The sequence below is a fragment of the Haliotis rufescens genome, unplaced genomic scaffold (assembly GCF_023055435.1).
Source record: "Haliotis rufescens isolate VD_foot unplaced genomic scaffold, xgHalRufe1.0.p SCAF_2, whole genome shotgun sequence".
Lineage (NCBI taxonomy): Eukaryota > Metazoa > Mollusca > Gastropoda > Lepetellida > Haliotidae > Haliotis > Haliotis rufescens.
Window position 1 is genome coordinate 3,165,575 of NW_025963890.1, and position 12,251 is coordinate 3,177,825.

Sequence of the window (12,251 nt, forward strand, 5' to 3'; positions counted from 1 at the left end):
GGAGGGGAGGGGGTGGTGTGGGGGTGTTGTGGTGCAGAGTTGCGCCCCTTGGTTGGCACGCTAGAAACATATGATTGTGGGTTCGAATCCCGGTTCGCCTCTTTTATGTTTCAAGGTTTGTATGCATCATACCCATGCTCGTATTTTTCACCGAAGTGTTAAACGCCTGAGTCCTGCCTCACTTTCCTCCAACATTGAGCTGACACGCCGTGAGATAACTGGAGCACTGTTAAAAGCGGCGCGTTAAACCGAACTCACTCATTCACTCGCAGTGAAGGTTTGATATGTTCTAGTAGAGCACTTATGTACACATAGGCATGGTTTAATGGAATTTGATGTCCAAGAGAAAGAAATGGTAAACATGATATCTTCGACACTATTTGTTTAAAATTTATTGTTGCAGTTACGTGTAAATGCTACGAACATATTGATTGCTACAATTATCAGTAATATTGCCGGTTCCTATCGGAAGTGGTCATGAAAAACTAATGGCATTTTGAGATAATAAACAAGTCTCTGAACCAGTGGTTTAAATACATCAGAAAAGAGATTGAAAAAAAAGAACAAATATGAATTCGTCAGTACATTACATGAGTGAGCAGCTTTCGATGATACAAAGCAAAATAGCTTCATGTGATTACAGTACTTTGCTCTTGCCAAGTAATCCTGTAATCTGCCCTTTTCCAAATATCAATTTGGCTAAGTGATCATATACTACATGCGTGTTCAAAGTGCTATGAACGTCTATATGTTCATGTCGTCTGCCGAAACGACCACATCATGTCTAATGGAAGGACTGTCAACTAATCTCTCATCCCCCTCTCTTATGTCCGACCAATCATTGGTCGATTGCCCACCATAACGGCCATATTGCATCATGGGAATTAGCAATGCCCGACCGCTTCCTTTCCGCTCGCCCTTCTTGTTCCCAGGACTACAACAACCCAGATTCTTAAAAATCTGCAACTTTGGGGATTTGGCATTGCTTGCATCACACCTTTCTTCAAAAACTTCATCATCGCTTGGCTTTGAAGTAAGCGGCTCTGTCTTGGCCTTTAAATCCTTCTTTTCCAAGATGGCGGACGAGGTCGTCTGCTTTCTCTTGACGCACAAAACACAGTAGACCAGACGCCAAATCCTGGTAAAAAGCTCCTTCCTGAATAGTATGTAAACCCAGGGGTCAAGGATTTGATTCAAACAAGCCAGACGGATGGCCCACAAATCCGCAGCGTGGTTAACTGGAAACTTCCCTGTTTGATTGATAATTACCCGCACCTGAAAAGCAAAGAAGAAAATACTCATGTACCAGGCAGACACTTCATGTTAAATGTCACAAGTGCTGTTGACCCATTTCTAACCAGCACATAAGCTAACACGAACACTTCCGTCAAAACGGAGGACAGAAACTACCTCAGTAACATTTAAACATATAAACAAACATTTTACTGCATAAACATGAAAGACCCTTGTCGATGTAGACAAACAATACGAAATGCCAATGTTTTAACCTTTGCACTCTTTAAGTAAAATAATGGTCGAGCTGTATACCTGGTTACCGTAGAAGGAGTTAAAGGTCATTTGGTAAATCTTTGTTTATGTGCTGCTTCAGGGTACTTTGAGGTCATTAGGTTGAAATTTAAGGACATGTGATAAACACTATTACATATATTTATATATGTAAATTAATTTACAATTCGTGATATAAACTAGAATACTGGTAAACGTCTGAGACCTACATCACTTCGGGCTTTCCTCCCACATTAAGCTGACACGCCGCGATATAACTGGAATAATGTTAAAAGCGGCGGTAAACCCAACTCACTCACTCACTCCTAAGTTGTTCAGCAGTACATAAAACAGACGTGGACACGTGACACAGTTACAGATATTACAATTTGGTTTAGCAGTTTGTTAACATAAGGTTACATCGATCTTTAAGTGGTTCGATTTTGTCCTCTGAACTTCCAGTTTCAAGAAACGTTTGTTTGCGAATTTCGTTATATGCACGTTGTTATTGTATATATCGTTATGACAAACCTTTATTTACCTTCTGTGTAAAATATACGAAAGAATGTCCATCAAAGTGTATTTTAGATACATTTAACTGTACAAAACTGCTACGGTAACATGTCCCCTGTGGGGATGGATTCCTGTCTAGAAATGGCCATCAGCATCCCGTGTTGATCGTAAGAGGCGACTTACATTGTAATTGATCTGGTCGTCAGGCTAGGTGACTTGGTTGGTAGTGTGTTACCGTATCTCAACTGCATTAGAATGGATTGGTATGTTATCACCTACTTCACAATGTAACATTACTTTATCTGAATACATTTCGGATTTAACGCATTAATTTTACGGTCCAACGAAGTAACTCGTATCCGGATTTAACTGTGCATACAATGAAACGATAACGATTATTTTGAAGTCCTGTGTTCTAGTCTTAATTCCCGTCCTAACAGCAGATTTAATAAGGATTGGGTGGGTTCTTTGTGGGACCTGGTTGTCTGTGTCATTGCGCCCCAACGGAGTGAATCATTAGTCACACTTAGCTGTAAGGGGTATCGAGTGAGTGAGTGAGTTTTGAGTTATATCGTCAATAACTGTTTGATTTGAACAACACTATCATTTAGAATTTATTCAGTTAATTAGTTGTTAGCGCTGCTTTTGACTGCAATGGAATATAAAGTATGAGTGAGGGAGTGAGTTGGGTTTAACACTCCATTGATCAGTATTCCAGTTATATCACGGCGTGTTAACTTGAGAGAGGGAAGTCCCAAGTGATGCAGGTATCAAATGTTTACCATTTCGGTGAAACCCACGAGCACGGGTGTGGTGCTGACAAACCTAGAAACATAATCGGGACGAACCGGGATTCGAAGCCACAATCATAGGTTTCTGGTGTACCCAAGGGACGCAACTCTGCACAGCGAATTGCGGCGCCTTAGACGACCCCACGTAAGGTTGCATTCCAGAAATAATACCATTGGCTGCATGGTCAAATGGGTATAACTTAACAAATTTAGATTTTACACTTTTATTAAAGTTCGTAATTGATTCCTTGTAAATATAACAGCAGAGCTGATCAGATCAACTGGTTAAAAACACACCGCACAATCTGTACAATCATCGTTTGGTGTCACGTCTGCAACATAGCAACGTGTTATGGCTACAGTCTTGTTTCAGACTAGTATCGTCCACGTGCATGCTTGACGGCCACGTGTAATTCCACGTTTGAATACGTTGCAGCCGACGCCAATGGTGCTGAACAACGTCTGCACTCGGAGAATAGACGATGGTAAAATACCAAGGCATGAACGCCTATGTCCTTTCTGTATTGTGCCATCTGTCGAAGATGAATTCCTTTTCTTCCTGATCTGTCCATTCTGTACAGGATTACAATCCAATATTCTTCCAAAATACTGTTATATTTATCCAACAAAAAATATTCTTGAAAACTAGGAGATCGCTGTTGGAAGCGAAAGAATACACGCTAGTCAAGTAACAAAAATGGCTTTTTGCGATTGATGAGTTAAATAAGAAATTTACAGTTTAAAACGAAACATTTTCGAGAGAATAACAAACGGCAAGACGTGATATTTACTCCATAAATGACCATCTGTCATTATTTTGCCTTGTCAATGTGGAACTAACGTAAAAAGGACGTCAACAGTTAGTGTACGGGCTTGACACTTACGATAAAGGGAGACAAGTTAAGGCGAGGTAACTCTTGTATGATATTAGTTCCGTCAAAGCGTTATGTTCACTGCAATGAAATATCAAGTCTTATGTTCACTGCAATGAAAATGTATACTTTTACTTTTATATAAGTATATAATAGAGTCAAATTATCTCATCTATGCCATATGCATGTGTGTCTATACTTATGCACACAACGCTCTTATCAATCGAAGTATAATCATGCTATGTACATGTATAATGGGTCGGTGACCCTTTACATGATTAAAAAGAATAGCACTGTCACTGGACTGGGCGTGGTCGTGTTTGGAGAGGTGCCGAGGACGTAACTCCGACGTCGACGTGATGGTATGGGCTGCGGTCACTCAAGCGGTGACGCCATGATCATGATAGGGACATAGACATTTCTGCCGTGACAGATTCTGCTACCTTTGAAAATGTACGTGACCGACATGGTGGGATTGTGACTGAGTACTTGCATCAGCAGACTATCTCCACTGGCAGCGAGCCCCGATATTTCTCCCATTAACAACTGTGCAACATGATCGAAAACGTTGCCGTCAACAGCCTCAACGTGTGTGATGAAAAAGAGCCCTGATTAGCACTAGTTCATCATGTCCTTTCAAAGAATGTTTGTTGAATCCAGTGCACATCACAAATGGACACACATGTAAAGTGGATTTTCAGAATGGACCTTTGGTGACTACCCATGCTTGCCGTAAAAGGTGACTGTGCTTGTCGTAAAAGGCGACTCACGGGATCGGGTGGTCAGGCTCGGTGACTTGGTTGATGGCGTGTCATCGTCCCCGACGGCGTGGAGCGCTGATCGTAAATATATCGGTCACTGGAATGTCTGGTCCAGACTCGATTATTGTCAGACCATCGTCATATAGCTGGAATATTCCTGGAGAGCGGCGTAAAACAATTTTGGATATGTCTACCATAAACAATTTTGAAAGCGTTACTAAGACCTAGAATGTTGCAACTCTTGTTGCAACAACATTTATGTCTACCATAAACCATTTTGAAAACATTTCTCGATTATTTCTAGACCATCGTCATATAGCTGGAATATTGCTGGAGAGCGGCGTAAAACAATTTTGGATATGTCTACCACAAACAATTTTGAAAGCGTTACTAAGACCTAGAATGTTGCAACCCTTGTTGAAACAACATTTATGTCTACAATAAACCGTTTTGAAAACATTACTAAGGTCTAGAGTGTTGCAAGCCTTCTCGCAACAACATTTGAACAATAGTCGTATAAGACTCTTTGAAATCTCCGTAGAAAGAGCATGCTCGATTGTACTCAAATGTTGTGAATTGTAGACACCAAAGGCTAGAGACTCGATTATACAGCCCGTCCTGATTTAGCTCTAGTTGTGTTCACTGCATCATAATGTAACTAAATCGCTCCCTCATTGTCACGTGTTACGTTAAAGTAAACAACTTTCTTATTGTAACATTTAAGTAACTCTTCTCACATGAGGCATATGCCAAGGCTTCATATTTTTAATTCTATTGTCAAAACAAGTACATTCATCCATGTGTACGGGATATATTCTTTAGTATATGTTCATGTCATACACTTATATTGTTACATTTTCAATTACAGTTATTTGCTCGCTTAAATGTTTCCCGACTTCAAAAACGGAAGTGCAACAACAGTATGTGGAAACTTTGTCTGAATGCTATATGAACCACATGCTGGGTCCTCACGCGAGCAAAATGGAAGGGGAAAAACATTAATTTTGTAAATTTTACTGCAACTCTTTTGACATTCCCCGGAGCTTGTGAATTAAATAAACAAAGCATCTTTCGAGTACTCAAGGATAGTTAATTAAATAAAAACATTAGGAGTATTGTTATCCGACAAAATGAAACTTACTTTATGTTTAACTGTATGAGTGAGTGAGTGAGTTGGATTTAACGCCGCTTTTAACAGTATTCCAGTTATATCACAGTGTGTCGGCTTAATGTGGGAGGAAAGCCCGAAATGATGCAGGTCTCAGACGTTTACCGCTTCGGTGAAACCCACGAGCACGGGTATGGTGCGTAACACTATGATCCTATGAAACTAACTTTACCATGGTTTGTAGATAGTTATAGAAAGACGGATAAAGGACTTTGGTGAACATGTGTGCGTCCGTGCGGGCGTGGTGCTTAGTGGGAAGGAGTAAAGTATCCACAAATGAAGCACACACAAGTTGATATGTTACGTTATGCAATGTGTGCTGTTTTCACGACGACCACGGATGAAATCAATATATCATTACGTCAAAGATTCTATGAAACGTATTCTCGTTTCCTATTTCTAATTCGGTCTCTCAATAACGCTGCTTAGATCCTATGAGTAATTGAGTATGTGTATGGTTTAACACCGCTTTAAGCAATATTCCAGCAATAACACGGCTGGGGACACCAGAAATGGGCTTCACACATGGTACGCGTGTCAGGAATCGAACCAAGGTGTTCGACGTGACGTGCAAACGCTTTAACCTCTAGGCTATCCCACCGCCCCTAGGTCCAATGGAACAATAAGACTACATGCAAATTGTCGACTTCATTTTACATGTGTTCATACACAAACTTGTAGACTCGGTAAAGCATATAGATATTTTAAACATGACTATACCAAGATTAACGTTGTTGACCCAAATTAGCACACGGTCATGTGAAAGCCTAAACATCCTATGACAAAGTCCTTTTCCGAAAACAACCTTACACAGATATATGGGGTATCTGCTCCAACGGGACAGGCAGTGGCATGCAACAATTTCGACAAGACGTTCCTCCTGAATTACAAACACAGGGACATAAGTGTGATTAAAAATATCTGTCACATACTTTGCTGTGAACAAAACACTTAAGAATGTTTACTATGTCACTCCAGCCAAACACGTGATTAACCACGTGCAAACAAACATTTTCATTGGTCAGGTTACGCCCGAGGTAACCAATGAACAAGCCGATGTCAAGTGTAAAAAGTCTGTATAATTGGAGGAACCTGCTATTCAAGGACGGTCGCTAATTTGACTTTTAGGCTTGAAAAAACCCATTTACGTCACAGCAAACAAAACGTGGATAAACTTCTAATGCCAACATTACTACTGTTTTACAAAAACTGATCAGGTGACTAAGGGAGGACGCATGCGCTGTATACTGATGAATATATACTCAAGTAAACAGTGGTTATTTTTACTTTAATTCCGATTTGAAAAATATTGATGTCTTCCATTTATAAATTTGGTAAGGCATAGGTAATAATAAAGTATAAATGATTATATAATGCAATTGATTGATGCCTCGTTAATGGCAGTGAACCAACACGCTCTTGTCGTTGAGTGAGTGAGTTGGGTTTAACGCCGCTTTTAACAGTATTCCAGTTATATCACGGCGTGTCAGCTTAATGTGGGAGGAAAGCCCGAAGTGATGCAGGTCTCGGACGTTTACCACTTCGGTGAAACCCACGAGCACGGGTATGGAGCTGACAAACCTAGAAACATAATCCGGGCGAACCGGAATTCGAACCCACAATCATAGGTTTCTGGCGTGCCCAAAGGACGCAATTCTGCACAGCGATTCGCGGCGCCTTAGACGACTCTTGTCGTTGAAAAGCAGCTGACACAGAAAGGAGTGTGAGATCCCGTTAAACCCTATGCTGGACACCCACTCCTCAAACAACACCACGGGTCTCACACCTGCAGTCCGCAACACATCATGTACACATTAATTATATTATTTCTAAATCTTGTTAATCGTTATCGGAGTGTTTGAGGAAGAAACTGAAGACTGGGAAGTATTTACGTTATTGAATAATTATTGATATTTGATGTTTTTATTTCTGGAAAATCTATTCTGAAACACTGGAGGTCTGTTCTACAAAGGAATTGCTCTGGTCTAATTGGCCGTTAGTTTTTTATGTATCCTGAACAAAAACAGTTGGGGATCATGAATATTTTTTGAGAATTGTTTTGTAGTGAAGACTGGGCATACAATTTCATAAAAATATCCCAAAAAATATTCACGATCCCTAACTTGTTTTGTTAATATATAATGCACACATGCAATGTCATTGCTTGGTAACTTGGTGGTCATCATGCTTGTTTGGATTGCTACGAGGCACAAGTATGTGAAGTTAACCATGGTCAGTTTACTTTGATAACAACACAATTTGAAATTCTCTTGATTATGTGAAAATAAAGCAAAGCCAGGGTCAGTTCCTGTTAGATCAAATCAAATTTATTTCAGCATAAGAAAGGTTCAGTTTTGCCCTACATTATAAGTAATGCAGTGAGTGAGTATGGTTTTACGCCGCGTTAAGCAATATTCCAGCAATATCACGGCGGGGGACACAAGAAATTGGCTTCACACACTATACCCATGTCGGGAATCGAACCCGGGTCTATTGCGTGACGAGCGAACGTTTCAACCACTGGGCTACCCGACCGCCCCTATAAGTAATGCAACTATACAGTTCTCACCTATAGGATTTTATTCTTTTTATCTGTTTAGTTTGTTTTTTATTGAATCTGTGCCATTTCCTGTGCTGGTTTACTGTTTGTGGTTTTAACATATGCAAAATTTGTTCTCGGTGCTGTATTGCTGAAATTTTGCGATGCGACGTTAAATATCAACTCACACATTTGCATTGGCCATACTCTATTTCTTCCTCTCTTCTTTCTCTCTCGTACACACATGCACACCTCATTCCGTGAATACCAGAATTGCTGTTCCTTACATACGATACGATAATGTAAGGGTAGCTGATTGTGGTAGAGTGTCGTAATGTCTGTGCAGAGTTGTGTCCCTTTGTTATACCAGGGTTTGCTGATCGTAGGTTCGAATTCAAGACCTCCATCACTTTACGGACTTTGCTCCCACATTCAGCTGACATGCATTGATATACCTGAGTTATTGTTCAAAGCTCCGATACACTCACTCATTCACTCACTCACTCACTCACTCACTCACTCACTCACTCACTCACTCAGTGTTTATGAAGAGAGAAAGCATGCCTACCATTAACGGTGCATAGCAGGTGGCGAATACAAGTATTATTCCAGCCAAGAGAACCATCATTTGAGCTTCGTTATCCAGCTGTCCAGATTGGCTGTACTTGTGGCTCATGTTTAGCTTCCTCCTCATCCGAGCCAGAACACACATGACAGATGCGTTACACAGCGCAGTCATAGAAATCACGACAAGCCCCACACTGGCGTAGAAATACGTGAACACCTTGTCCGTTAGTTTGTCTCCAGTCACGTCAAAGAAGCACCAAGTTCCTGGGTACTGAAGCACGTTCGTCCCAAGACCCACCAGAGGCAAACACGACACGATGAATGCAAACAACCACACACCGACTAAAATGTATATCACTTTTCCCGAAGAAAATTTGGCTTCGTAGGCGTAAGGATGTATAATGGCCACGTACCTCTCCACAGCCATCGCACCGACAATTAACACTGTAGCCATCCCTGCAAATATCATCATGAAGGAGAAGTAGTTACACAATGGTTGTCCTCCAAGCCATCTCCGGCCGTTGTTGTACACCATGATGGTGACAGGTGACACGGCAGCCGTCCCGAACAGATCTGTACAAGCCAAACCTCCAACCAGTCTATAAAACACTGTTCGTTTGTGATCCTTCCTTGAACGATATAAAACAAAAAGTGCCAATAAGTTCCCGAAGACGCCGCTAGCAAACATTATGGCCGGTACAGCAACGACTAACAAAGGCTGGGTCTGTTTTGTTGGTGGACTCGAACTATTGCTGCTATCACTGCTTTGATTAAAGTCAGATGTATAACCGATCGAGTAAAGCTCATCTGATACCGAGCTGTTATCCATTTTGAAGTAAAATGCAAGGGTTGATTCCATACAATCTGTTCCGAGGCTGCGAATCGGAAGTTTTGTTTAAAAGGTTTTGAAAGAAAATAAACTATTCATTTGAAAAAACAATCCAGAACGGAAATCCTTCATGAAACCGTCAACAAGTTTATCCCGTAAGGGTAAAGCCGTTACGTATTTTGAAGTTACACTTACATTGCGAACATCACAGAAGTCTGAAGGCTTTAGCTTTAGACATCATTTCGATTGCACGTGCAAGAATTTTTTACTTTCCGACACCTTCAGTGTATCACGTGAAGTCAGAGTGAACTGTTGGTACACTTCCTTGGATCTCTCGTGCCACCTGACTTTCCCTCCTTGAACCTCCGTAGACTCCCAACAGAATCGCTCATCAAGCATCAAGTATTGAAAGCTGTGTTCCATGTAAACATACGCGCATATTCCACATTCGCTTTACCTCACCAAGGCGTTTCCCGCTGTATTGTACCGCTTCTTATCCCAGTAGACACAATTGAAATGTTAGGACAAAACACATCCTGAAGGCGAATTGCGAAGTTGACGCTGTTTTCTCATAATATATAATGTTAATTTGGCATAACTGTGAGATGTCAGGTCCTATGTTGAATTAGAGGACCATTTCCTCCACAACTGGTTCCCTACGTGCCCAGTGTGTTCATATGAACAGCCTTATATAGCGGCAACTTCTCCAACTAAGTGTCCAATACTCTCTGGCTCAGTACAGTTAATAACCGGACTGTTTAAAGCTCCCCTTGCGATTAGGAAACAAATTCCAAATGAGTGGGATTTCCCTGTGCAAACAAGAGAGCTTGGACGTAAAAAGTCGGAGCGTAACATTTAGCGGTTCCTAGACTGAATGAAAAACACCATCGACTGGTTATAAAGGGTCGAGCGTGAGTACAGTCCGTGATGCTTGTCCGATTGATTTGTGAAACGTGCCTGAGCGCCAGTTACAATTCGGCAAGTTTAGACTTGATAGACCCATAGCAAATTGCAATCCTTAAAAGTCTTCGAAAGTTAAACAATTCAAATTTCAAAAGTTCAAATCTTCGATTTTCATTTTTCGAAACTTTATGTCTGGAAGAATGAACGAAGTTATCAAATTAATTAATTAATTAATCCTAAAGGTGATTATCAATGCAATAGATACTTTCTTTTCAAGCTTTTTTGTTTGTTTTTTTGTTGTTTAACGCCGCACTTAGCAATATTCCAACTATATGACGGCGGTCTGTAAATAATCGAGTCTGCACCAGACAATCATGAGCATCGATCCACAGAATAGGGATACGATGACATGCATCAACCAAGTCAGCGAGCCTGATCACTCGATCCCGTTAGTCGCCTCTTACGACAATGTCAAGCATTGTCGCCTTTTTACGGCAAGCATGTGTTGCTGAAGACCTATTCTACCCCGGATCTTTACGGGATTCGAACTTTTCAGCTTTCCCGATGTAATGACTACGAGAAATAATGACATATTGTAATTTTACTTCTTCAGCTTGTAATCCGTTACGTTTATGTAACTTCATGCAGCCCCCAGGTCAATGAAGGACAGACAGACAGACAGACCAATCTTATTAATATCAGATCTTATTTCTCGCTACCGCTAAACAAACGACTTTTCATCAGACCAGGGGATCAATCAAAGCGGCGCTTACCAGATCATTAAAGTGACAGTCGGAATGTGTTTTGTCATCATCCAACCTCGAAAATGTTAACACGGGGTATTCCGAACTACAGTTACGGCCCGTACGACTGATTCCGTCAAAATTATCGTCTATTTCTCGCTTCCGCGGGATAAACATTTGGACGGAGGAGGCACGTGCACAGTACGTGGTATTCACTGCCGTACAATCTCAACCATATATTAGATATTCAAGAATATTCGTTTGTTCAGTTTTCAAAATTTTAATCGAGAACTGTGTCAAGATATCTTTCAAGCGTAGTCTGCAATGGAAGTCGCCAGGTTGAAACGAATGCCGTAAAGCTCGAGAAAGCTGCTTTCTAATTGGCTGATGTCGACTTCTTGTTAGCCATTTCAGTGGTCAGTCAAAGTTCGCGAAAGGTCGTTCTGACGTGACCTGTAATGGGATTTCCTCAAATCTGTGTTTAGCGGCAGCGAGAACTTAGTTCTGATTTTAACGAGATTGACAGACAGTCATACATTTTATTCAGTTGTAACAGCCAAATGGTCCATGCTGCAAAGCAAATGTAAGAATAAACGGAATACATGTTTCAGAAACAAATCCAGAGAGTGACTGTGGTTACCATTCTTTGAATTTAGTACATAGATCATTGTCTGTTGTCATCTGTGCATCTGTACAAGATGGGGTAAACATTTAGATCATTAGTGTGAAAACCTAGTACAAAAAACAACACATAGACATCCCAGTTGTTACATATAACAGCTAGCCTCTCAACATGATTTAATTTCCGGATATTAAGGTTATGAAGAAAAATTCTAAATTTGCAAGGTCTAACCGCTCTTGTGTGTTCTAGCAGTAGGACCTTCTACAGTTCTAAATGTCAGGTGAATCTTCAATGAAACCCTCATTCCAGTTCAAACAAACCTCACCCACTCATCATTTCCTTAATGTCTATATGACACCGTAGCTACATATGTTTTCCAAGCACCTAAGAACAAGACACTTTTCAGTTAATATATTCTGATACTCCTACAAACTGTA

At 40.7% G+C, this 12,251-nt stretch overlaps 1 protein-coding gene across 2 annotated transcripts; it reads right to left on the bottom strand.

Annotated features, from left to right (window-relative positions):
• Positions 1-372: 372 nt before the first annotated feature.
• LOC124116749 (prostaglandin E2 receptor EP4 subtype-like) lies at positions 373-10,392 on the bottom strand. Of its 2 annotated transcripts, XM_046478228.2 has the most exons (3): positions 9,742-10,390; positions 8,719-9,346; positions 373-1,275 (listed from the first exon to the last, which is right to left on the bottom strand). In XM_046478228.2, the coding sequence occupies exons 1-3, from the start codon at positions 9,750-9,752 to the stop codon at positions 745-747; spliced, it is 1,170 nt and encodes a 389-aa protein (XP_046334184.1). In that variant the 5' UTR covers positions 9,753-10,390; the 3' UTR covers positions 373-744. The 2 variants fall into 2 exon arrangements, with proteins under 2 accessions (XP_046334184.1, XP_046334183.2); XM_046478227.2 differs by having other exon boundaries at positions 8,719-10,392.
• Positions 10,393-12,251: the final 1,859 nt, after the last annotated feature.

Coding starts and splice junctions, on each gene's coding strand:
- LOC124116749 (XM_046478227.2), bottom strand. CDS start 9,576: ATGGAATCAACCCTTGCATTTTACTTCAAAATGGATAACAGCTCGGTA. Junction 1,276..8,718: donor CCTGCTATGCACCGTTAATG/GTAGGCATGCTT, acceptor TTTGCTTTTCAG/GTGCGGGTAATTATCAATCA.